Source organism: Lygodium microphyllum, chromosome 8 (assembly GCF_053477565.2).
Source record: "Lygodium microphyllum isolate KBCC chromosome 8, Lygodium_microphyllum_v1.1.10, whole genome shotgun sequence".
In the NCBI taxonomy this organism is placed as follows: domain Eukaryota; kingdom Viridiplantae; phylum Streptophyta; class Polypodiopsida; order Schizaeales; family Lygodiaceae; genus Lygodium; species Lygodium microphyllum.
The window spans coordinates 137,507,182-137,535,064 of NC_141142.1; the positions used below are offsets into that span (position 1 = coordinate 137,507,182).

Consider the following 27,883-nt stretch of genomic DNA (forward strand, 5'->3'; position numbering starts at 1 on the left):
TCGCATATATGTGCACACATCCATACTCAAATCTTCAAGAGGTTCTTGCGAATCCACTTCATGTCGTGCATAGAAGGGGGACTCCTTATGTGGAATGTAAGATCTTGCAATGTACATCGGTGTAGTGTGCTTGAGCATAATCCATATGTACCGCTTATGTTGGTCTACTTTACATACATCAATCATTCCTTACAAATGACATTTGTATATACATGCAACTCCTCCTTGCCCTCTTTTTTCTACATGTGGTTGATATGCGCTATGAATTATGTACCCTGGGATATCCGAAATTCTAGATGTCTCCCACTCCCATGTCTCGGCGAGAGGAACACAATGTCACCATCAACAACCATAGAATTAATGCTTTCATCTTTATGCAATGGAAACCTTTTACAATTCCAAAACAACACCTTCACAAGCGCGGAGCTCCTATGGGTCATGCATCCCTATGCATCCTTTGAAGTGTTATCACTAGATTTCTTTCGCTTATTGTATTGCTTCCGACGTTCCTCCTACTGCATGGGGGTGCGATCCTCATTTACATGAAAATATGTTCCTTTGAGGTATACTCGACTACTGTCTAAAAGTATAGTTCTCTTACGTGCATCCACTAGAGTGCATACAATGGCTCTTGCCTTCCCATCATCTTTCTTCTTGCCCATATGTCAAGCACCAAAGATAGGTACATTTGCCATGGAAAAATGCTTACCAAAAAACTCGGTGACTTTTGTAGTAAGAGATAGTGCAGTCTCATCATCTGTTTCATGCAATCCTCAAATAATCAGGTTTTGGGCCTGCTTTTCTCTTTCTTTACGTTCACGTACATCCACATCATCAACCACTGCATCACCTATTAGAATATCAAGCTCCTGTTACTCTTCAGTCAGTCTATCTTTATGTGTGTGACTGACATTAGCTGGATACAGTTGTACATGTGTGTGACATTCGATAAGTCGATGTAGTAGTGATTTAACCACAGTTAGTCTTGGTTGGTCATACCTATGTGTGTAAGTCTCTTTCAGTTTGTATGATGGAAAAATAATGAAAGAAGAACAACAATGAGCTGAGACTCATCTTCTACTCCACTCTATCTCTCTCTCTCTCTTCCAACGTGGTATTAGAGCCTAAACGCCTGAAGCCTGAAGGCTTGGTGATGGCCATTTGACATCAAGTCATCGGATTTGAAGAAAACGTCATCAAAGGAGACTGTGTCTGCAACCCGTTTTTTTTAAAAAGCTATATCTTGGTACAAAAATGGTTTTGGGAGAAACAACCCTGTAGTCCTAACCGTTTGAACATACAACTTTGCAGGAGAAAGTTTTTTCACATTCCTCAAAGATTTTGAGATATTCAACACAGAACTGTGTAGACTGGTTGTTTATTGCAGTAAACAGCATGTGATTCCAGGGCACTGGTGGCTTTCATCCTAACAATGTATATGCCCTTATTATCATGCATTTGAGCATGATATTGGAGTGTTAAATGCTCAGTTTTGGAGTTTATTTGTAGGCTGGAAACAGTGAATTGGTTGCTGTTCTGAATTTGGAAACAATATACCTACAGGGTTGAAGTATCTGTGATGCTTATTTGCTAGTGACAAATGCTTAGATCATGCCACTTGAGTGGTAGATGCTTTTTGGGATATTGTGAGTGCTGAAAGTACAAAGTTTGGACTAATTTGTTGCTGGTTATACCAAGATATTGACTAGTTATTGTCTGTAGGAAGGATACCTATCATCTTCACTTGACATACATGCAATATATTTTGACAAGTTGGACATGTATCAACTCCTGCATAGAGTGGCAACTGAATGAGATGTTTTGGGGCTGTTTTGAGGTCTGAATACTCTTGTTTTAACAGAGAAAATATTGTTGGTTATAGCAGTGGGCTGGCTATATTTGGTATTGCGACTTGTATACAGTACAAACATTGATACTTGTATGGATATAGTTTGTTGCTGGGATGTTTTGCCACTACCATAAAATGTTTTGAATTGATTTGAGCTTGGTTTATGCTCAGTTGACTGTGTTTTTTCATTGTTTGAATATAGTTTATTGCAAGCAGGTTGTTTGTTAGGAAAATTGTCCTGAATTGCAAGAAATTGTCTTGAATAGTAGGAAATTGGTCTTGAACTGTAGGAAAAGGAGTCAAATACTTATAGGTTGCATACATCACTGAATACTTAAGCTGCAACTATGGCAAATGCTCAAGACACTCACAATATCACTCAAATTGTGGGAGAAAAGCTGGACAACAAAAATTTTGCTTTACGGAAGTTTCGTATGAAGAATTTTTTGGTTAGTAGAGGTTATTGGGACTTATGTACAGGTGATGAGGCTGAAATGCATGGAAGGAATCCGACAAATGATCAGAAAAGGGCTTATAAGCTATGGGTTGAGAGAGCATGCAAGGTGTTACATTGGTTTTCCTTATGTATATCAGATGCTATGGTTATACAAATTACTGAATGCAGTTCCCCAAAGGATGCATGGGACATACTCATGAAGAATTATGGAAATGTAACACATGCAAGAAGGATTCAGCTAAAGCAACAGTTCAATAACGTGTCTAGGAATGGTAGAAGCATTCAGGCCTACACTACAGAGATCAAGAACATAGCGGATCAGCTTGCCACCATTAGATCTTCAGTGTCTGAGGATGATATGATTGCAGTGACATTGAATGGACTTGGCAAAGAGTATAAAACATTTGATACGTCTATTTCAGTGAGAGCTGAATCCCCTGATTGGGATGAGGTGATTGCTTTGTTGCTACATGAGGAAGTTAAGCTTGGGCTGAATACAAGTTCTAGTACGTCTCAAAGCAAAGACACTGTTCTTTACTCTAGTCAATGTGGTAGAGACGGCAGAGGCCATGGCTCTTTTCGAGGTTGAGAAGACACTCGAAACACTTATGGACAGCATTAGCAGAATGCCTGGCATGGCACAAATATACAGGGCTAGCGTGGATTTGGTGGCTTTAGAGGCGGGGGAGATCACCCCATGGTATAGGTGGTGGATCTGGTTCATGGCAATCAAATGATCAATCAAAAAGAGATAAAGACTGTCATTACTGTGGCAAATATGGACACATTGCAAAGGATTTCTACAAGAAGCAGGGAGATATGAAGGCAAAGGGCAAACAACATGGGCTCTATGCATCTTCTAGCGGTGCTCATGATGAGCAGGTTGACAGATTGTTTGCCATGCAGCATGTGTTTAAGAATGCATCTTGGCAGAAAAAAGATGACAGATGGTACATTGATTCAGGGGCTTCAAATCATATGACACCCCATGAAGAATGGTTTGATGTGATGGTTACAGGTTCACATGGTTATGTGTGTACTGGGGATGACACCCAACATGACATTCATCACATAAGAATTGTTCCGTTGTTGATGCCTGATGACAAGATGCATCATGTACTACATGTACTTACAATAACCAAGAATCTTTTGTCAGTTGGACAGATGGCAGAACAGAATCTGCAAGTGAGATTTAATAGAGATGGATGCCTTGTTGAAGAATATGGTAATGGCTGCAAATTGATTGCTAGAGGCCAAAGAGATGGTAGAATGTTTACTCTTGATGCATCAATTCCAGAATTGAAAGAATCCATGTTTGCACATGATGATGATGCTATCAGGATGTTGAGATATGGCATAAGCGGATTGGCCATGTGAATGTACAAAAGCTGAAATCTATGTAGCAGAAGGATTTTGTGCTTCGACTGCCTAAGTTCAAGTATCATCACTATGGACATGTATGTGATGCATGTCAGTTTGGAAAGCAAGCATGGTTTCTATTTATGAGACATGTACGGAATAGCTCACGACCCTTGTAATTGGTACATTCAGATGTATGGGGTCCATCTCATAATGCCTCATTTGGTGGTGCTTGTTACTATGTATCCTTCATTGATGATTTCAGCAGGTATACTTTGCTTTACATACTGAAACATAAGGATGATGTGTTTGATGCATTCAAGGACTTCAAGAAGCATGCTAAAAATGAGTTGAGCTGTAAAATTTCATGTCTTAGATCAGATGGAGGTGTAGAATATATCTCTAATTACTTTGACAGGTACCTTACTAAACACGAGATCAGAAGGCAGTTAACTTGTAGCTATACACCACAGAAAAATGGTGTAGCACAAAGGAAAAATAGGGTACTCATGGAATCGACAAGAGCTATGCTGAATGAGAAGAGTTTGCGAAATGGTTATTGGGCCGAAGCAGTAGTGACTGCTGTCTATGTGTTGAATAGAACCCCTACAGCAGGGATTCATGATGTAACTCCATATGAGAGGTTATATGGTCATAAGCCTGACATTTCACACTTGAAGGTATTTGGCAACATTGCATATGTGCATGTTCCTAATGAAAAGAGGAAGAAATTGGATCCTAAAGCTGTCAAGAGTGTTCCTTGGTTATGCACAAGACCGGAAATCTTACAAGTGTTATGTACCATCTACACAGAAGGTATTGATTAGCAGAGATGTTTTTTATGAGTTGGCATCGTGGTACGGTAATCTGGTTGCAGTGGCTACTGATGGATTAGTCAGCACTAATAATACTAAAAATACACCTACAATGAGTACATCTATGAGTGGTCCTACAGGTGATGGGTCACCTATAGTAAGTCCTTGGTCAAGACACTTGCGAAGTCGTACTCCTATGTCCACTGACACAGATTTGTCAATGAGGGGGAGATTGGATAAGGGAAAAGAAAAGATGCTTGAGGATGTGACATGTCCACTTACAGCAGGTTAGGAGTCACCCAACAACGACAGTTTGGATAGTGAGTTGGGCATTCCATCTATTATGACTCGTGGAGCAAGGCAGAGTCATTATGTACCACCTCATGAGAGGAAAGCTCAGAGTGAGCTACACTTACGGAGATCTGAGAGAGTCAGAAAACAAGTTGACAAGTTTACATACACTAGTTATTTAGCCCGTCATGATGCATATATGGCTAGTGTGATAGGTTACAAAGAATCTACAAAGTTTGATGATGCAGTTATAGATTATAACTAGTGTGCTACCAGGGATGAGGAGTATGCAACCCTGGCTAAAAATGAGACATGGGAATTGGTTGAGTTTTCTGAAGGCAAAGTACAAGGTTAAGTGCAAGTCGGATGGTTTGTTAGAACGCTATAAGGTCAGGCTGGTTGCAAAAGGGTATACACAGCAATATGGCCTTGACTATGAGGAGACTTTCAGTTGTCCAGGGCTAAAATGGAAACAATCAGAACTGTCATTGCTTTGGCAGCACGCAAAGGTTGGAAATTATGGCAAATGGATGTCAAGAATGCTTTCTTGAACGGTGATTTGGCTGAGGAAGTATATATGGAGCAGCCGGAAGGCTATGTTCACCCGAACATTCCTACACATGTATGTAAGCTGAAAAATACTTTATATGGACTGAAACAGGCACCTAGAGCATGGAATGCTCAAATTAGCAATAATTTACAATAACATGGATTTAGATTGGGTGATGCAGATCACAATCTGTTCACGAAGAAGATAGATCATGGATATGTGTTTCTAGTGGTTTATGTAGATGATCTTATCATCACTGGAGATAATGAAGAGGGCATTGCTGAAATTAAATCATGTTTATAGGCTGAATTTAGAGTCAAAGACCTTGGTGAACTAAAGTAATTTCTTGGGATTGAGGTAGTCTCTACGCCTCAAGGTTTATGGCTGCTACAGAAGCAGTATGCTCATGACATTTTACAAAAATATGGTATGGGTGAATGCAAGCCTATGGAGACACCTCTTGATCAGAATGCCAAGCTGCAAATTGATCTTGGGAATGACATAGAGAATGTGACCATGTATCAACAGATGGTGGGCAACTTGATATACTTGACTATTGCCCGTCCTGACTTATATTATGCAGTGGGACTGATTAGTCAGTTCATGCAGAAGCCTCGCAAACCACATTTAGATGCAGTCAGGATGATCATGAGATATATAAAGGGTACTTCAGATTATGGGTTGTTTGATGCATATGGAAAATCTCTTGACTTGATAAGGTTTACTGATGTTGATTGGGTTGGTTGTGCCTATGACAGGAGGTCAACCAGTGGTTATGCATTTGGATTGGGCAATAGTATGATTAGTTGGCAAAGTAAGAAACAACGTATTGTTGCATTGTCTAATACAGAAGCTGAGTATAGAGGAGCTGCCTTAGTGGCTTGCGAAGTAGTTTGGTTGATGAAATTGTTGAAAGACTTGGGAATACAGCTGGAAAGCAAAGTGAGATTTGTGATCACCTCAACAGTGTTATGTTGGCTAGCAATCATGTCTACCATGCTAGGTTCAAACATATTTAGGTTCACTACCATGTCATTAGAGAAATGGTTCTTACAAGGCAGACTGACTTGATTCATGTGAAGACTAAAGATCAGGTAGCAAACATATTTACCAAGTCTCTTGGTAAATAAAAGTTCATATACTTCAGACAACTACTTGAAGTTTATCAGATGGTTTGAGCTTGAGGGGGAGTGTTAGAATATCAAGCTCACGTTACTCTTCAATCAGTCTATCTTTATGTGTGTGATCGACATTAGCTGGATATAGCTATACACGTGTGTGACATTCAATAAGTTGGTATAGCAAGTGACTTAATCACAGTTAGTCTTGGTTAGTCATACATATGTGTGTAAGTCTCTTTCAGTTTGTATGATGGAAGAATAGTGGAAGAAGAACAACAATGAGCCGAGACTCATCTTCCGCTCCACTCCCTCTCTTCCAACATCACCACCCTCTACATGAAGTACAAGCATGTCTCCATTTGGGGGAGTATGTGCTACTACTTCGGCCCATGTTTTTGGTATTTCCATGCATATGCGTGTCGCCACACTCGTTTTCAAGTCTGTGATTCTCTTGGCCTGTTCCTCCATATTCTATTCCAAGTGTGTATTCTTGCTTTCCAATACTTGACACTTGAGAGCCAAGTGTGTGATTCCTTGATTCTATGCATTGATTGATGCTTGAACTGTCGCTAGAAAATTCCATATCCCATCCTGTGAGATTTCTCCAACACATGGCTGCTCCAACATGCCAGTAGAGAGAGGTCAACTTGTGGTTGTCAAGTTGGCTTTGCTGCGTGTGCGACAGATTGTCTACCTCGAGAAAGGAGCTCATTAGTATCTCCAATCGTAGTCATGTTTCTTGGTTCTCAGCTTCTACGCAATCTTCTAAGATTAAGCACTTCTGCTTCTCTTTTTTTGGCCGTCCTTGTGTCTGCATGCGCTAGATTGATCGCTCTGTTTCTAATCTCCTTTCACAAAAGATCGCATATGAAGCTGCAACCGACGGTGTTCCATGCTCCTGCCGCAGCTGCACAGCTTGAATCACTTTCCTCTTGCAATCTTTGAAGCTTTACAGACGCACTCCTACTGCCAACGGGTGAGATGTTGCAAATAAATAGGACTCAAGGCCCTATTGTGCACATTATTGTGTGATCATCACTCTTGGATTCTTGCTCCATTATGGCCAATGCATCTGCACACCACGATGGTGTGAGATGCTGGCATGGAATCCCAACCCTTGGGATGTGGTTGTCAGGGTAAAAGGCCTCTTGCCTCCCTGTGTACACTGTGACCGCCCATTCTTTATTCATATATAATATGATAGTGCAATAAGGCTGTCAATTCAGTTGGACAGCACCTACATTGTGTGTGCTTTTCTCTCTTGCATCTTCCTCTTCTCATTCTCCACTGCCATTGCATCCCCTTCAATTAGTATCAGAGCTTTGAATCAAAGCTTGATTGTGGAGCTTAGCCCGCCATTACTTCAGCCTAGATTGAAGACCCAGAGCTTATAGCTTCAATGCCAACCATGGCTTCTTCCCCTCGAGGTAAAATTTCATCTCCCACCTCTCCTCGGCCCTCATGGGCTCTTTGCAGGTGTTCATTGGCTTCATTGGGCACCTTGTATGCCCCCATTTGCCCCCTTATCCTCAGCATAACCAGCAGGCCCCACAATAGCACCTCACGTTTTTTTGCACATGTTTCAAAATCTGGCTCAAAAATCCTATTTTTCTCATATCTCGGACATCCGAAACCCGATTTAGGCAAGGTAAGAGTCTAACTTAGGGTTTTGGCATGCTCCAGACTCAGTGGTGATGCTAAATCTACCGAATTCTGATCACAAAATTTTCTGTAACAGATCTGAGTTGATTTAAAGCAAGAAAATGCCATGCTCTTAGCTTATGTGATACTCCTGAGGCTTGATATTTGATGCCCAAATGCTTTGGGGATGTTTGCCCAATGTTTTGAGATAATTTGGGACTTGGTTTGAGCTTTCATAGCTTTATGCAGGGATTTACTGCTGTACATTGTTTGGGCAGCAAGGTTTTATCAAGGATGGCTTATGCATAATTCTCTTTGTTGACATTCGGGTGTTGCTTGGTCATCATGTTTTATACTCGGATATGCTATTTGAGAGATATTGAGACTTGATTTGGATGCAAACACTACGTTGTTGGTTGGGATTTATGCTACCTTGGTTGATAGGTTATTTTACCTCCAGTTTGGTTATGTCTATGGCCTTCGAGTGCTCCTGACTACTCGGAATGATATTCTGATATATTTGGATGATGCCACTTTGATATTTATGCTCCTGGATGCTTCTTGAGCAAAGTATATAGCTCAATTCTTGGTTCACTATCATTTTCTTTGCAGCTGGCATTTCAGTTGACAAGGTTTATGCCTCGTGCTACCCATTATGGGACTGATGTATGATGTGGATCCTTTTGGGTTCGGCTACAGTATGGCAAATGTTTGGGCTTGGATCGACTTGCGTTTGAGAATTTTGTGGAGTAGATTGCATTTGGTTGGCTTATCACTTATACAACTTGGATGTTATTTGGCCCTTAATGCCCCAATTATGGATCTTGGATTTACTTGGATGCAGATACATGTTTGAGCAGTGCTTGCTCCATTGTCTTGGCAGTTGGTTATTGAGCTTTCATTGCTCATTGACATTCCTAGGTGGCATGATGTACTGCAGAGCTATGCATATGTGTATGGTTATGGGCTGATTTCATGGATAAATACCATATGCTCTTATGACAGATGTCTCATGCTTTACCGTACTGTGGTTGGTTATGTCATGTACTTGGCTACGACTCTTCTTCATGTGGGAGCTTTTGCATCCTTGGTTGATGCCTTTATGTCCTCCCGTCCGTTGAGGTTTCATGAGCCTTTGCAGCATGCTTCTACCACTGATGTACTTGCAGATGATTGTCTTTATGAGCAGGTTCCCTCCGTTGGGAAAGCCCTCGACTTCTTGAGCTCCGTGGATGCTACGAATAGCCCTATTCATGATGATTCGGATTCCTCGTCGTCTTCTACAAGTTCTTCAGTTACAGATGTTGTATGCTTCCATTGTGGAAAGCTTGGGCATGTTAAAATAAAATGTTTTAGATCGATTAGAGAGCAATAGAGACAGAGACGTACTCGACATGAGTAGAGAGTTAGCGATGTAGCAGGTATTACCACTCTTTCTAGTGGTGAGGTACATGCAGTTACCCATGATGATGTAGTTGAGCATATCCTCCTGTCATCTAGTTTCCCCCATCTTACTTGCTTAATGATCAGGCCCATGCCTTTGATTGGCTTTTCGACTCTATGGCATCTTATCATGTTACCCCTCATAGAGCATGGTTCTCTTCTTACAGGGAGGTTGATGGATGTATTGATCTAGGCCTTGAGCATACTTATGCTATTGTTGGTACAGGGGACATACACCTAGCTTTGCCTAATGGGACTTCTCTTATGCTCAGGGATGTTCTACATGTTCCCATGCTCAGTAAGAGCTTGATTTATGTCAGTTAGTTGCATGATGTAGGTTACTCTGTTTCTCTTCAGGTTAGGTCATGGAAGATCTATCGTAGTTGCTTGGTTTTGGCCAAAGGTTCTAGAGTTGGTTCTCATTACCCAGTGCATGTCTCTCATGTGGGAGATTCAATGGTTGCAGTTATCCGGATACCACATGCATTGTTATGGCATTATCGCCTAGGACATATGCACCACAGAGAGATGGAGATCTTGTATTGTTTAGACTCATTGTTGCCTCCTATCTCACTTACAGATCTTGATGCTTGCCCTGATTGTACTCTTGGTCCTTGCAGAGCCCCCTTGGCTTATGGCGATTGTACGAGGCATGTTCCTCTAGATCTTGTCCATTGTGCAGTATATGGACCTATGCCTTCCCAATCACTTGGTGGAGCGTTGTACTTTGTGACCTTTGTTGATCATGCTACCCATCGTGTTTGGGCTTTTCCCTTGGTGTAGATTGAGGATGCTGCAATTATGCTTGACAGGTTTATGGATTCTATTGGTAGGAGACCTAGGTGCTTGTAGATGGATTATGAGAGTCATGCTCTCTCTCCTAGCTTTCAGACCTCTTGTCAGTAGTATGGCATTGATTTCTTGTGCCCACGATATTATGGGATTGCTCATGGCATGTGCCTGACCTTACAGGCAAAGGTTGCTTCTATGCTTACCACAATTGGGTTGTCTTATGGCTTTTGGACTGAGGCCCTTATGACGGTAGTCTATTTTATTAACAGGACACCGTGCTTGACCTTGGATCGTATTATACCCCATGAGGCATGGAGTGGCATGCAACCCTCCTATGATTACTTGAGGATGTTTGGCTGCCAGGCATCTGTACGTATGCCACATGAGCCTATGTCACGTAGATGTATCCTCCTTGGTTATGGAGATGGTACTTTAAGGCCTACAGATTATGGGATTTGGATGCCCAGTAGGTCATACGCAATCGTCATGCTGTCTTCTATGAGATATAGACATCTCTTAGACCTCTTGATGAGCGTTCAGTATGCTTTATGGCTGCTTTTACAACAGTTACACTGCCATTAAAACAAGATGTTTATGCTTAAAATGAGACATTTATTGGCCCAGATGATGTAGCTATGCATAGCAGTCAGGGTCAGGATGCTGGTCGTCAGTTGCTAGACCCGTTTTAGGCTCATGAGAGCCGTTTTCTTGTAGTTTTGCACGTTGGAAAGCTAGCCATATGTCAGTCTTCCACTTCACTGAGGCCAGATGTAGTCTTGAAATCCCGTTGGACGAGTGTCCAGGATGTTGGCTCTCTTTTACTGATTGACTCTGGAGATTTTGACTACTCTTCGGGGTCTTGTATGCGCCACGATGATGCTATGCGTGACTCTGATGCTTTACAGCCGTGCACTGATGAGTTGTGCTTGCTTCATGAGAAGCATTCTTGGATTGCTCCATTGTATGGAGCTATGGGATCGCTTATCTCCTGGATATCATGGACTCGGGGATGCTTGACTCTTCTTCTGTAGAGGTTCCCAACACCTCTTGCACAACTCGCTTTCCGATTGGGCATTGGGTGAGATGTCATGATTCCTCACCTTGTCTTTTTCTTTTCTTTTCTTTGTTTTCACTCCCCAAACACATTGGCCTTTTAGTGGGAGGTTGTTGGGGTAAAAGGCCTCTAGGCCTACCCGTGTACACTATGACCACCCATTCTTTATTCATATATAATATGATAATGCAATAAGGTTGTCAGTTCTATTGGACAACACCTACATTGTGTGTGCTCTTCTCTCCCGCATCTTCCTCTTCCCCTTCTCCACTGCCATTGCATCCCCTTTAGTGGTTGTGACCCAAAGTCCTTCTAGCTCTGAGGCTACGGTGTGAGCCCATTTGGCTCTAAGGTTGGGCGGTGAGTTTGATGTCCAATCCAATAAATTTGTGGATATGGCTTGTGTTGTGTCTAATGTGTAGGTTGGATCCTAGGGGGATCCTAGGGGGATGCATCAGGGATGTCATGTTGGAAGGCAGCCTTGACAAACATGGCAGAATGTGAGTCAACCAAGTTTGATGGGTGAACAATAGGTAAGCATGACATGAGACCGGATAGAGATAGCATACACAATCATTGTAGTTGTGTGGTGATATGACACATGGCGTACATAGATAACAAAATGTGGCAAGAGAGAGAGAGAGAGAGAGAGAGAGAGAGAGAGAGAGAGAGAGAGAGAGAGAGAGAGAGAGAGAGAGAGAGAGAGAGAGAGAGAGAGAGAGAAGAAGAAGAAGAAGAAGAAGAAGAAGAAGAAAAATAAGAAAGTTATATTAACATCTACAAAAGGTTAAGTTGGCCTATGAGACCAAAAGGTTACATACAAAATGTTTGGGAAGTTTTCCAAGTCCCAGTAAAGCTACTATCTAGGGTTATGGTGAACTAGGTGAGTAGGTACAACATGGTATATATACTGGATACAATCTAGATGCACTTGAAGTGCAGTGTGGAACTACTCATGGAGCATGGTCATCTCAAGATGTCCCACATGGGCCTATCTAGCATGGAGAGGCTAAAGCGGCAGGGTATGGTTCCAGGTGGCACTATAGTATCCATTGTATATCTGTAGGTGATGTCTCCTGCGAGGGTGTGGGCTTGCTGGGTGTCGGTGGCGAGCTATGCCTCTCTTTGCACAAGAGAGAGAGAGAGAGAGAGAGAGAGAGAGAGAGAGAGAGAGAGAGAGAGAGAGAGAGAGAGAGAGAGAGAGAGAGAGAGAGAGAGAGAGAGAGAGAAGTAGGAAACAACATTACTAACGGAGTAGCGGGGCATTGTAGTGTGGTTGAAGCTACCAAGGATGATATTACCTTCATAAAGATGACATCAAAGTTATTAAATCATAACATATTAATGGGAGAGACATTCTATGAGCTCACACCCAATGAAGGTTGATGCCAAGGGTGTGATGGACTACACGTTTGCCGTGATACATATGGGTAACACAACCACGAGTAGGGTAGGGAGCATTACATCCTTGGACATCCGCATGGGCACTAGTAGCTTTGGTTAGAACAGTCATGAAGTGACTTAGTGAAAAAGCACTAAGGGCATGTTAGGGATAGGATAGTTGAGTCTGATAAATAGGACTCAAGGCCCTATTTTGCACATTATTGTGTGATCACCATTCTTGGATTCTTAGCCCATTCACCAATGTATTCATACACCACGATGGTGTGAGATGCTAGTATAGAATGCCAATCCTTGGAATGGTGGGGCATTGTAGCGTAGTTGAAGCTGTGAAGGATGATATTACCTTCATAAAGATGACATTAAGGTTATTAAAGCATTGCATATTAATGGGAGGGACATTCTATGAGCTCACGACCGATCAAGGTTGACGCCAAGGGTGGGATGGACTACATGTCTACAGTGATATGTATGGGTAACACAACAACAAGTAGGGTGAGGAGTGTTACATCCCTGGACATTCGACTGGGCACTAGTAGCTTTGGTCGGAATGGTCATGAAGTAATTTTATGCGAAATCTTTAAGGGCATGCTAGGGCTAAGGTAGTTGAGTTTGATAAATGGGATACAAGGCCCTATTGTGCACATTATTATGTGATCACCACTCTTGGATGATTGGCCCATTGGCCACTGGATTCGTACACCCCACGATGGTGTGAGATATTGGCATGGAATGCCAACCTTGGAATGTGGTTCTGACCCAAAGTGTTGCTAGCTCTGAGGCTTAAGTGTAAGCCCATTTGGCTCTAAGGTTGGGAGGTGAGTCTAATGTCCAATCCATTCAATTTGTGGATATGACATGTGTTCTGTCTAATGTGCAGGTTGGATCCTAGGGGGACGCATTAAAGAGTATCATGTTGAAAGGTAGCCCTGACAAACATGGAGAAAAGTGAGTCTACCACGTTTGGTGGGTGAATGATAGGTAGGCATGATATGCAACCGACAAAGATAGCACACAACCATCGTAGGTTTGAGGCAACATGACACATGAAGTACATAGATAGCAAAATATGATGAGAGAGAGAGAGAGAGAGAGAAGCAGGAAACATCACTGGCATGAAGTGGTGGGGATTGTAGCGGGGTTGAAGTTGCCAAGGATGATATTACCTTCATAAAGATGACATCAAGGTTATTAAAGCATAGCATATTAATGGGAGGGACATTCTATGAGCTCATATAGCCGATCAAGGTTGACACCAAGGGTGTGATGGACTACACATCCACCATGATACATATGCATAACACAATAAGAAGTAGGGCGGAGAGTGTTACATCCTTGGACGTTCAAATGGGCACTAGTAGCCTCGGTCACAATGGTCATGAAGTAACTTAGTGCGAAAGCACTAAGGGCATGTTAGGGCTAGGGTAGTTGAGTTCGATAAATAGGAATGAAGGCCCTATTGTGTACATTATTGTGTGATCACCGCTCTTGGATTCTTGGCCAATTGGTCAATGCATTTGTACACCACGATGGTATTAGATGTTGGCATGGAATGCCAACCCTTGGGATCTAGTTGTGACCCAAAGTGTTGCTAGCTCTAAGGCTTCAATGCGAGCCCATTTGGTTGTATGGTTGGGAGGTGAGTCTGACGTCCTATCCATTATATTTATGGATATGGCTTGTGTTGTGTCTCATGTGCAGGTTGGATCCTAGGGGGACGCATCAAGGGATGTCGTGTTGGAAGGCAACCCCAATAAACATGGCGAAATGTGAGTCAAACACATTGGATGGGTGAATGATAGGCAAGCATGACATGCAATCGACACAAATAGCAAACACAACCATCATAGGTGTGAGGCGATATAACACGACTTACATAGATAGCAAAATGTGATGCGAGAGAGAGAGAGAGAGAGAGAGAGAGAGAGAGAGAGAGAGAGAGAGAGAGAGAGAGTGTGTGTGTGTGTGTGTGTGTGTGTGCGCGCGCGCGCATGCGCACGTGTTACTCTACCATGCGCAAAAGTCATTGATTGGAGTGTTCTAATGGGTGATTTCCTTAGAGGCGATATGCTATATTGCCACAATACACCCCATTGCAAATGTGTTTTTCACGCATGATGAGACTCCTCTTTTTGTTTTGTGCCTTGTGGTTAAACAAGGATGGAGTTTCATATGTTCCTTGGAGATTTGTGACATGATATAGCATGACCATGCATTTTTAAGTATTGGCCTTTGACATTGATCTTGCAATGAGAGCATCCTCATACCCTTCACTTGTTGCATTAAATTAGTCTTTGACATATCTAGAGGACAAAAAATGCTTTTACTTTTGATTTTGCTACAAATATCCATGGTCATATTGGTCAAGCTTGTAAATTGTTTTTGTAATAAGTGGTTCTATGGCTTTTTTTTCTAGGAGGCAAATACTCCATGGATGGAGATTATTTGTCAAGTCCAATTGTGCCTCCTTGGCAGTTGATATTTTTCCTACTAGCAACCCCTTAGCTTATTAAGTCATTTTCTAACTACCTTTTGCCCAAATAAGTTGGTAGGAAGGTTGTTTGTATTAGTAGTCATGAGATGTCTCTTGGTTGGCAAGCCCTACACTAAGTTAGCGAGAGACATTAGGAGTTTTACTCATGTCCAATCACTTTGCTTACTTTGGATCATTTTGTCCTTTGTCCTTATCTGGTTTTTTTCCTTAAGACATTGTCCTAGAGGATTTGATGGCTATCCTAGATGATTTTAGGTTACCCTTGCCTATTACAAACTCGCTTGTTGGTTGGTCTACACTTGCTTCAATAATTGACTTCTTTGGTATCACACCTTCTCTCTCTCTCCTGCACCTTGTAGCACATGCAACGACTGAGCCTTGTATTAGGCTTCATTATTTAGCTAAGATTCTATTCTTACCTTCATTGTTTCTCATCTCTCTTCAGTGCATCCTTTTCATTGTTGCCAATCTCACATAGCAACATCAATCAATTGCAATGGATCTATATTGTATCGCATACCATCTTTGTAGCCCTATCCTAATCATCACTACATGGTATCATTGATAAATTGCAATACAACTACATTGAATTGCATACCAACCATGCAACCCTATCCTAGCCATTGTCGACCTCCTTTGGTATTGATTACCTCCTACTGTCACCATCAATAGTAGCATCTTTTCAACCCTGAACAATTGCATTTTAACTACTCGTGTCTTCAAGCCTGCCAACCTATTGCCATTTTGTGTTTTGTCATGGATTGCATCTCTCATCTAGTCATTACTTTCCCTAACTTTTCTAGGTTGCCCTACCTACTCTTCTCAAGTGTCGCAATGGTGCATAATCCCAATCTTGCTCCTCTTTGTTTGCATCAATGGTGCACGATCCCATTCTCTTGAATCTCCATAAGACTTAAAATGCTTACACGCTCCTTAAAATGGTTGCAGCTCCTTAAAATGCTTACACGCTCCAAAACGAAAATGGCGTACAGTCGGTGACCTTATGCTCGAGAACTGTAATCAAACCAACCTATAGAAGTCCACGACTGCAGAACCACGCTAAATAACTTGGGCTGCAGTCAGCAGATCAAATATGGAAGGATTTCCTGATGGAAAAGGGAAAAAAAAAACAATAACAATAACTCAATTCCTTTGGAATATGAGATGGTTACAAAATTTTCAAGGGGCTTGTTTACACGTGTGATTTATTTGTATGAGCTATTTTGTGATGCACCTCATCTGTTCTAGAGCACATAGCAAGATAAGCAGCCTGAAGGGGGCATCTGGAGGGTGGCCTGTAAGTGACTTTCTTAATTTACTCTCAAACCCCTGTCGCTTCTTTATGCATGTTCAGCATCACACTAAAACCCCCGTTTCTTCTCATGTATGTTTCTTTACAGATTTCACCATTTTGCACCTGCATCCATCCCTGAAGGGCTGAAGTATGGCTTTATGCAACAACATGCTGGGATAGACGCTGGATCGTCCTCCTTCCTGACTCACGTAGATGGCGATGTGAGATCTTCACTTTCAACCGTTTGCTGATTCCAGAGTTGAGAATATCGGCCCCCTTTTGACAAGAGAATCTCGTGCGCTCCTTGCTCCACAACAACTCCGTTTTCGAGAACAACTATCTGCAGCACATTCAAGAAGATTTCAGCAAATTATTCCAGGGAAAAACGGGCATAATGTTAAACGGAGAAACAATGCTTCAGAAAAGTTATTCACTTCAAGCCCGTGAAGGAAGGTTCTGGGACAATGTTAAGAAAGAAGAGTCGAGATTTCAAGACTCCCAGTTTTAATGCATAGGAGGCACTCTTTTTAATTTTTAATATTTGGGGTAGACAGCTTCTTCCATTAGAGTCACTCACAGTTTTGCATTGCAAACCGACTGACAGCCACTCAGTTTTTTTTTGGTGTTTTTGGGTTTTATCAAGCAGGGCCAGTTTATATCTGTGATTTACCTCGGGATCCGGGAGGCATAAATCTGAGGGGTTTCTTAATAGATTTCTAGTTCATCTGAAAATGGTAAACAACTTTGATTGGGCTGGAAAATAAAGGTGATTCTCCGCATGATTATTTCCATGCCGTGACAGACTGTCAAAAAACTCTTTCAGACATGCATTAAGAAAGGATAGAACAAAATGATGACTACGGCACATAATAGTGCATAAAAGTGGTGCACTATAACAAAACAGAACACGTAAGTTTTTTGTTGTGGCCTATTGCACATTTTCGTATCTTCTCAGTAATGTTTGGCTACCAATTAATACAAACCAAAGGGTTTGAACTTGTCTTTAGAAGGCCTTTAGACAAAAATAGGGCAGTTGGATGAATAGTCAGGTGCATGCTGCTATACACGATTGCCAAAAGAGAATGCGTGTATCAGCAAACGAATGGCAGCTGTTATTGATGCTTTTAAGCTTGACGTTTATATGGTCATTGCATTGCTTGGTATCACAGAATATCCGCATTCCCTTGGAAAAGGAAGGGAACAAATTAGCATGTCAAATCTCAAAATTGTCACCTGGAAGAAGTCATTCATCTAGTTAAGTGGTTACGAGGTTGAGCTCAAGAATCCTCAAGCGCACTTAGATGAACGATTTGAAAAGCTAAACATAAAAAGTAGAGCCTGCAGCAAAGATGGCCCATGTGGTGCATCTTGATTTCTAGCCATTTTGACAAAATAAGACTAGATGCTATGGCATCTAATGGAGCAAACTGAGTGCAGATCATGCTGGAAAAGAAGCATTCATTAAGTTGGTACCTTACGGAACTAACACATAAGGTATGTAAGTATAGTGAAGTATGAACCCTTCTGTACATGGTACTAGTGCAACTGTGATCAATGGCTACATAGGTCATGTGACTTCATGTTAGCCTTAGTCAATAGAATCTCATGCAAGTCTACCCTATGTTGCTCTTCATGTAATCATGGTTGATCTATAGCTAGAGAAGATCTAGTAACACTACACTCTTTACTGTCTCCATCATACTTAGCAGCTCTGTCGTGAATCCGGGTGATGAGCTAGAACAGAACTGTAAGACAGCATAAGTGGATGGTAAGGGTCTCCTTGTGCCACTGCAAATTGGTGGAAAACCTTTTTTTTAAAAGAGGAAGAGAGAGAAATATGGTCATAAATCCCCTTGAGCATCCCTCCAAGGGACATCCATTCCAAAAACTATACAAGGTTATTACAAGGCCTGGATGAATATAACCAGTCGGGAGGTTGGGGGACTGACAATGAAAGAAGGTGCCAAAATCCTAGGTCCTGAGAAAAGCCTCTCTCCGATCTCCATGCAGAGTGCGGACAACTTGTGTCAAAATCCTGAAGAGACTCTCTGTAATAGATATGGATAAGAAATCTATGGAATGAGTGTAACTTCTACTCCATAAATACCAAGCAATAACACTAGTTGTGAGCTCCCATTTGCGACAATGCCATTGGACCCAACCCTTTTGCATTAACCCGTTTCAATTTTAAAAGAAAAAGGGTCAATGAATGTATCATTTATTTACTACAAAACTGTGCCAGCGAAAGCCGTACTAAGCAAGATATCCAGTCTTTAACCGATATTTGATCAGAAGTCCCTTTGGTAACGGGTACTATTTGATAAAAAGAAATTAACATTCTAATCCACACTGTCTGAGAAATCTAGCATCGCGATCCTGCTCACAAGCTATTCCAAGGCAAGGTAAGCATAATGGCCATGTATATCCTCATACCCACAAGCCATGCCTATATCTGTTACCTTAGCAAACTATTCCCCATGTAATAATCATAGAGTTTGCAGTACCATGAAATACCATCCTAAAGACTCTCCTTCAAACCTCCTAAGCTCTAGGGCAATCCCAAATGCACTATCTTTGTATCTACTCTAGCTCCCCACATCTAACACAAGGGACAAACTCTACCATGGCCAAGCCATGAACCAACTGGTAAACTCGTGTGCTACTAATCAAAGAAAGAGTGGGATTTTTCTTGGTCAAGCCATGAACCAACTGGCAAACTCTACCATGGCCAAGCCATGAACCAACTGGTAAACTCGTGTGCTACTAATCAAAGAAAGAGTGGGATTTTTCTTGGTCTTAATAGTCATTCGATCTCTCCTAGAAGTTAACAAGGAAAGGTGGTGATATGCCCTATGCAGCCCAACACTGAGTCACCGCTGGCACCACTCTGATCCTTCTTATCTATATCCTCCTCCCCACTCTAGAGGTATATCCAACCCTAGGTGTCTTTGCAAATGAATCTCTCCATACCCACTCCCCAAGATCCAATTGTAGCCTTTGAAGAGCCCGCCTCCTGTATGCCTAATGCCTCCAGCCATCCATCATGCATGTCTTAGGGTTTGGGTCTAGGTACCAAGTCCTGTCACGATGAGCCACAATCCCAATCGTTTGGCTAGAGCATCCTGTGACCTCGAACTGATCAGTTGGATAAGGTAAGGTCACCCTTACCTGATAGCAATGAATTAGGAGAAATAGTGATTAGAAATATATACGGCTGCAATTTGTAGGGTAGGCTGATATTTCATTAAGCAGAAAGACAGTTTGTCATCTGTTCAATAGGTCTTCTAAACTTGCAAAAAAGGGTTAGCTCTCGACAACAAGGACTAGAATACCATCCGCCTACCCTTTTCAACTCAATAAATTCCATACAACTTTACACAAAAATGTAACTAAGCAAGTACCTCATCACATTGCATGGCAGTTGTCAACCGATGTGCGATGAAAATTGCTGTCCTGTTCTGTGCAAGCGATTTGAAAGTCGAGAGAATTTCTGCCTCAGTAGTGCTGTCTAATGCACTAGTTGCCTCATCACAGAACCTTTAAGGACATAAGTTTTCAATGAGAAATAAACATAAAACTGAGTACAAGGAAACCACATGCATAAATGGGCTTTGTTATGTACATTAATGGAGAGCCTTTCAGAAAAGCTCTTGCTAGTGCCACACGCTGCTTTTCTCCACCACTCAACTAAAGCAAAAAAATTAAGAAGCATATAAGTACCAGAAATTCCTGAAACTGTATGGATCTATTCTTCACGACTGTTATAAGAAATGGAGGAGGATAGTATGGCATTTCACAGTACCTTCAAACCCCGCTCTCCTACTTGTGTCTGATACCCTTGAGGAAAACTCATAATAATGTTGTGTATTGATGCAAGCCTTGCGGCATCATAAACCTGAAGATCAACAAAACTTAACACTTCCAATGAAGAAAGACTGACCAAAGGCCAAACGACCTCAAAGAAAAGAAAACAAAAAGGAATGTCAAATCATGTTTTGTCTGTGATTAAAATCCCACTGAGACGGCTACTGTGAGATGAAGTGAGCCTACTGTGCTAAATTTAAGTTTTATGGACCAGCCAAAGTTTAATACGGTACTCCAGGGCAGGAAAAAGAGAACAGAGAAAATAAGGAATGCATCAAGATCTACAGGAGATGTGCCAGACTGTGAAACCTCTAATGGACATTGCAAGGAATTCCTTAGGAGCATAAAAAGAAAAACTTTAAAACAGTACCATACATATTCCAGTCCACCTAAAAAATGCTACGAGACATTTTAAGGACTGATACGACTAGTCCCTCAAAATGCTGAGGGAGCAAGGAAAGGATATAAAGAAAATTCTAAAAGATGTTTACATCCTCAGGTGTTGAACTTGACTAACCTCTTCTTTTGTGGCTGACAGACGCCCATAATGGATGTTGTAGAAAATTGTGTCATTAAACAAGACCTACAAAATGCCAAAAAGTTCAAGTTGGAAAATAGTCTGGACCCAAAAGGAAAGAACAAAGAGATGATTACTTAGCATTGCTGATATTGGTCAGCAAACTTACAGTATCCTGGGGGACTACTGCAATTTTTTCCCTCAAACTCTGTAAAGTTACATTTTTGATATCCTGCCCATCTATTTTAATCTGTAAACATCATTAAAAGCAACAAAATAGCTCAGAGAAGATGCAAGATGCATAAAATCAGTAACTGATTTCCATGAATATGTATCATGCACAATCAGTAAACCCACTGCAAGATGCATAAAATACTTACTGCTCCTCCTTGGGAGTCGTAAAACCGGTAGAGAAGCCTTAAAATGGTTGACTTACCTACAAAAATCCATTAATGACCACTTTATCAGAAGAGACTATAATGCTGATTACTATGCAAGTCTTTTTTTTGACAGCAATGATCCAAACCATACAATAATACATTTCAGATACATGAAAGGTGCTGGCCTAACCAAAATGCTGCCTGGCATCCACATTTCAGTAGGCCCATGCTGCTATACCACAATACTGTCAACAACGTATTCACAAGGCCCAGATGAAGGTGTACATACTACATAGACTCCCATGTCATTGGATACAGCATCAATGATTTTGAAACAAATGACCTTGGGACTCTGCATGGTCTGGTCACTGATGATGACTTCCTCTCCCCTCCTTCCTTCAGCATGCAACAAAATTCTGCTGCTTCACCCTTTAAACTCCAGCACTGCCTCTCTGCTGCCATGGTCATTTCTGAAGCTTGCTCTCCTATCCTCTCTGCTGCGCAGGTGCAGCATCTAATTCTCCCTTTTGCATCAGTCATTTCTGGAGCTTCCTCTAATCTCTTTCTTTCATGGATAGCTCTGTCCCTCATAATCAAATCTTTTTAAAAAGTAATTATGTCATGTTTTTTTTTTTGGCAAATAAAATATGGCTGATTATATTACTCAAAAAAACTAATTACAATGGAGTGCTCATGCTCAACAGACTAGCTGGAGCTGATGCCAAAACACAAATACATCATGTATACAAGCCTCTCAAGGCAGTCTTGGGGGGGATGGGGGCAAGCAGCCATGGAGGGGGGGAGTATCGCCATCTGGGGCTGCCTGCCTGCATCACGAAAAACAGGTCCTGGCCGCCCAAGGTACGCATGAAATGACAACAGAGCTCCTGATGAGCCCTCGACTCGCCTTGGACATGATCCCAACGGCCACGGAGGGAGTGGATGATGGAGGTCCAAAGCTCTGCTAAGGTCGCCTGTGCTGAAAGTCTCTCTCCGCCGAAAGTCTCCTGACACCGCGCCTTCCAGATATGCCATCCAGTAAGACTCCCTATGATCTCCTATACCTCAGAGTATGGAGGTCCAGAGCTCTGCTAAGGTCGCCTGTGCTGAAAGTCTCTCTCCGCCGAAAGTCTCCTAACACCGCACCTTCCAGATATGCCATCCAGTAAGACTCCCTATGATCTCCTATACCTCAGAGTGGTCTGTTGTGGGATCCAGTACTTGGCGGATGGGTAGAGCCTCCAAACTGACCACTGCGCACGACCCTGCCTCAATGATGAATATCGTGTCATGCATTCCGGCCTCATACAGAAGGTGACGGCCCTGGCTAACTGCCTGCCAGCACAAAGCTCCCCATGAGATACATTCAAGGTTGGGTGATGTACGGCGAAGGATGCAGCATGCTCCTCTCCACATGAGCTGCGCCCCCTCACATGACCAAAGCCAGTGCTTTGGGGTTTCCAGAAGCTGCTGTGTGCAACGCTTATAACCTCCCTCCTCTTGCATTTGGGTAAGCCAACTTCCCACCGCCAAACCTCCATGTGCCACCCAAATACGATACCCTCCTCGGCCTCCTTGAGCTATCCCATAGGAGTACCGGAAGGTCCGTCGAAACGGCTCCGTGATGTCGTGCTCCGCCCAGTGCCTGCTACGTGACGACGCCCAATCCATATCCTCCTGCATCAGTACGTGTCTGCCAATCCTAGCAGTGTACTCTAGGAACCTCCCTGAGCTCCTTCTAGAAAACATAGGGGTCCAGTCGCTATGTCTTCCCTTGAAGGCCCACCACCCGAATCCTCCTCCACGAAAGGGCAGCTATCCCCTAATCCTGCTGCCCTCTGTCTCAAGGGCCAAACACTCCCCCTCCTAAACAGTGAAGAAAGTCCCTTGCGGGGTACCGCCCACTCTACCTACTACCTGTAGGGGGATGCTTGCTGGTAAAAACCTAGTGGCCTATACCTCCCCGGGCGCTATCGGCACTCGTATTGGGGGAGCAAGCCACTCCGGAGATATTGCTGTGTCTATCCCCCTTCGCCTTAGCTCCACTCCTCTCTGGCAGCCTAATACTTGCTGCAGCATCTCCTCGTCCACCATCCTGTGCACCTCCTCCCATGTCCTGATGGTACGAGCCGGGCCGGCCTCCCAACCAGCCCACTGGATATGGGAGCGCTTGCCAATCTGTGCCCCTTCCCTATCTTTCACTTGGGGGTTCTAGATCACCAGCTGACGGTCTATCTCCTCATGGCAGCTTGGGGGGCTCTGGATTAAGGCCTTACAGAGGCCCTGCCACACGTGGAGTAAGCTGCGTAGAAAAGGTACTCACGCCCAAGCCTCGGTCTATAATCGTGAAGACCCTCCTGCAATAGGACCTTCCAGGTCTGCCCTCCCGGTGTGAGGCCGCGAATAACTAGCTTGCCCAAGAGGGCCATACTCTGAAACTCTAGGCCTATGATCCCAAGCGCTCCCTCTCACCGATGCCATATCATGGTTTAACCGATGTCGTATCTGACCCAAACCAAAGAAAGTTCTGCACTAGGCGACGAAGCTGCACTACGCAAGATGAGGAGAAGCACCAACACGAGGCGATGTACAAGGCCGTCGCTAGGAGGACTTGGTTAACCACCAGGGCTCAGCCAGCTAGTGAGAGGCGAGCCGTGCTCCAGTAGGTCAACTTCCTCCAAATAGAATCAAGGATTGGAAGAAACTGTTGGGCGGGAGTGATGTCGAGTCCCACCTGGAACCCTAGGTACCGGACGGTCTGCCCTCTGCTCACCCATCTAAATCCTAGGTGGACGCCCCACTCCGTGCTAGAGTCCGGGTCTATGAGGAAACCAACCGACTTTCGCCAGTTGATTTTCACTCCCGCTGTAGAACATAACACCTCAAGAGCTAGCCTCACTCTCTCCAACATCAACTCATCGTCCTCTATGTAGAGTGTTGTATCATCTGCATACTCTAAGTCTAGCAACTCAGTCTCCTCCCTCACGGAAAGTCAGAGGCCGCGTAATCCGCTCGCATAGGACCTAAGGAAGTGAGACATCGCCTCTGCAAAGAGTAGAAACATGTAACGGGCCAAGGGGTAGCCCTGTCGGACCGATCTCTCCAGCCGAAACTCCTCCCCTCGCCTACCACCTATGAGAACCCTGCTGGTGGCTGATCTGTAAAGTGCGGCGACTCCGCGAATCCAAGCCTGGCGGAAACCCAACCTCACCATGGTGCCCTCCAAGAAATCCTAGTCCACCCTGTCATAAGCTTTCTCGAAATCAAAGAGTAGTACAGCCAGTCTCTGCCCACTATGATGAGCCCACTCTGTCGCCTCAAAGAAGGTGAATACATTGTCTAGGATACTCCTATCCTGGACAAAGCCTGTCTGTGTGTCATGGATGATGTCTAGCAGTACAAGGCGTAGTCGCCTACCAATCATCTTTGCTAGTGCCTTATAGGCCACTCACAATAAGGTGATATGTCTCTACTAGGAAAGCTCCAATCGGTCTCCCCCTTTGGGGAGAAGACTGATAAGGCCTACCGAAAGGCTCCTTGGCATCTGTCCTGAAGTAAAAATCTCGTGGAAGGCCATCAATAGGGGGTCCTTCACCACTTCCCAATAGATAGTAAAGAAGGCCTTAGAGAGGCCATCCTTTCCCAAGCATTTTTGCCGTCCTGTGTATGGAAAGCCTCCTCTAGTTCCTTCTTTGTGAAGGGGGCTAGCAGGAAGCGTCCCATCTCCTCTGTGACAAGGGACGGGATGTGATCCCAGACCTGCTGCCTACATCGCTGTCCTCTAGCTGAGGCTATCTCCTGCTGGAAAAGATGTCTGTAGTAATCAATGGCAATCTCCATCACCTCGTCTAGGCTAGAATGAGTCCTTCCATACTGATCTCGAAGGCTACGTATCTGCTCTCCTGAGGTGCGAGGCTGGTGCACCTGGAAAAACTCCCTGCACATTGTGTCCCCCTCTACGCCCAAAAAGTTGTTGAGGTTCGGAAATAGAACTCAGAGCACCTGTCCTCTAGGCCAACAATGGCTGCTTGTGCTCGCACCTCCTGTGCGTGGAGGGTGGGATCCCCTGGTGCCTCCTCTAGTAATCTCTGCGTGGATGCAAGGTTCCACCAAAGCGCTCTCTCCTCCTCCCAGCTCTGTTGCCTGGCCTGTATGGCTGCCTCTTGGCAGATTCTGCTTGACTCGGCTAGGACCTCTGCAACCTCCTATGTGATCCGGTCCCTCCTGCCCCACTCCCGAGTCTAGAGCTGCTCTATCTGTCTCATCACCTCCTCCCTCCTATAGATCGAGTCAGTGATCCTACAGGATCGAGTGTCTAGGGCAAATGCTGGGGAATCTAATGTCAAGAGAACCACGCAATGATCAGACAACGTGGTGCCCGCCAACTGCCCAATATGGCCTCCACGAGAACCTCCCCACTCTCCCAGTTAAAATTTGTCCAACTGCTCCAACAGGACTCCACCTAGCTGCCCTGCCACTATCGTCCTGTGGTCTCATACACAGGCGATGAGACTCGGGCCAATAGAGGTACATACGCCTCCACTCCTGCTGTGAGCACCTATGGCATGCTCCCAATAAGTGTGCGAGCTGCCCAGGAGTACCTTCCGGCAAGGGAAGGTTGCAACTCTTGCAAAACAATCAACTTCCTTGAACCACGAGCCCCACTGTAGTGGAGACTATTCACGTTCCAGGATACAAGGTGTAAGCTCATGGAAAAACATGCGACTGACCGAACAGACATCTGTTCGGTGTGGAGGCTACTGATGAGGATAAGAAACTATGGGGCATACAAGTACACTTTGCCACAGGTCTAGACGACGGACTCCAATTTCCCATGGTGGCCCTCGGCTGGACCATAGGAGTGATAGATACTCCAAGTGGTACTATCAATGCATCTATCAGCCATGCTGAGAGTCATGACTCCGTATATTGGTAGAAACAGGCCGCCTATGTCAGGGGCCACTCGATCACGTCCCTCAGAGCCCTCCACTGTGGAGGGACTCAAAAGATAATGCTCAAGTGTGGGACCTCGACATCAGGCCACCAGTTAATGTCCATCATGCAACCATGTCACTGTTGTGCAAACAATGCTAGCCCTTCTCCCATCCATTGGGAGATATGGTCCACTACCTGACTCTTCAACTCCTCTATCTGTGTCGTCGTTCAATCCCCTAAGTGAGAGGACTGAAGGAAGAAAGAGTAGTTTGGTCCATCCGGTGGTGCTAGTAGATGGACCTTGCTCCTCGACTTGCGAACCACAAAGATTCCCACCTCTAGAGGTAGTGGGAACTCTCCATGCTCCGCAACTCTCAAGTAAGACCATGGGCCACTGCGGAAGAACTCCTGTGTCAACAGCAATGCCTATCTTGGGAAGGTGTGACGAGCGGTAGGGGCAGATGAGTTGGTGGCTGGGGAAAGACTCCTAGTGCAAGGAGGATGTAGGCATGTGTGGCTCATCACCTCCCGTGGGAGGAGCGGAAGTGGGTCTGGGAGGGATCACCTAAAACAGGTGCGGACCGGGGGGGTGCTTGGTAGGGGAGATGGTGGGGGGAAAGAGGGTCGAGGGATGGTGGAAAGTATGTGGCAGGTATGTGTGTGTGTGTGTGTGTGTGTGTGGGGGGGGGGGGGGGGGGGGGCGGCTGGTGGCCCTGGAAGGGGGGGAGGTGGGGGAGGTTGGGTGTGGGGGCTGTGGAATCTCAAGTGGGGTAGTGTGTGGCACGAGTGGTGGCTGTTGGGAACTGCGGTCCTGCCGGGGGGGGGAGGGCGATGCTCGCCCTCCTGTACCTTGCTGTCGAGGCTACGATTGAGGCGCTCGCTGCGGCCCCCTGCTGTCTCCCTCTCTGTCGTCTCTGGACCCGTCTAAAGCCGTCAGCGTCCACTTATGGGCCCGTCGCCGGAGCCGCCTTGGGCCCGAAACGCATACAATCTATTGCCTGATGTCCAAGGTCGTGGCAGCGCAGGCACTGCCTTGGTTGCCCAGTCACAATGACCTCCAGTCTCAATCTCCAAGAACTTTGGTATGCTTTTTGTGTCTTTTATGGCCACTCGTACCTTTGGAACTCCTGCAACTGTGACTCCATCCACGAAGGAAGCAAGGGGAATTGTGCCAAAAAGCCGTCCAAAGTCCTCAACTAATTGGGGGTACTCTACCCCCAATCCGGGAAAAAGTAGGGTGACTGGGTGTCTAAGAAAACTGTTGTGGAGTGCAAATGACTCCATTGTGAAGCCACTATACCAGGGAACCACATGTAGATGACCTCCTTCGTGGAGGCATAGGGCAAGCTCTCCACCAACTCACGGGCTGTGTCTACAGAGGTGAGTCAAACCATGAAGATCTCTCGGCCCATGAGCACTGCCTCCAAGATCTACGATGTACCAATACGCAACGTGGAGTGGAACCAATCCCGTAGCTGGGCCCTCAATGGGGAAAGTCCAAGGACCTGACCAAAGATCATTATTTCTTTCAGCTCCAACTCTGTGGCCCGGACGGCCAAGAGTTGTTCCTCAGAGAGGAGGATGCGCAAGGTGTTTGACTGGGGGGGGCACTCATAGAATGTGCCG

At 44.3% G+C, this 27,883-nt stretch overlaps 1 protein-coding gene across 1 annotated transcript in view; it reads right to left on the reverse strand.

The window, feature by feature from the left end:
- Positions 1 to 16,274: 16,274 nt before the first annotated feature.
- Positions 16,275 to 27,883, reverse strand: part of ABCB25 (ABC transporter of the mitochondrion 3) — a 203,232-nt gene continuing 191,623 nt past the window's right edge. The window contains exons 14-20 of the mRNA XM_087683610.1: positions 21,323 to 21,378; positions 21,112 to 21,192; positions 20,943 to 21,008; positions 20,364 to 20,456; positions 20,184 to 20,248; positions 19,963 to 20,098; positions 16,275 to 16,901 (exon numbers count right to left, since the gene is read on the reverse strand). Coding sequence (XP_087539736.1) covers positions 16,767 to 16,901; positions 19,963 to 20,098; positions 20,184 to 20,248; positions 20,364 to 20,456; positions 20,943 to 21,008; positions 21,112 to 21,192; positions 21,323 to 21,378 — 632 coding nt within the window. The 3' untranslated portion in view covers positions 16,275 to 16,766. The remainder of the gene's footprint in view (positions 16,902 to 19,962; positions 20,099 to 20,183; positions 20,249 to 20,363; positions 20,457 to 20,942; positions 21,009 to 21,111; positions 21,193 to 21,322; positions 21,379 to 27,883) is intronic.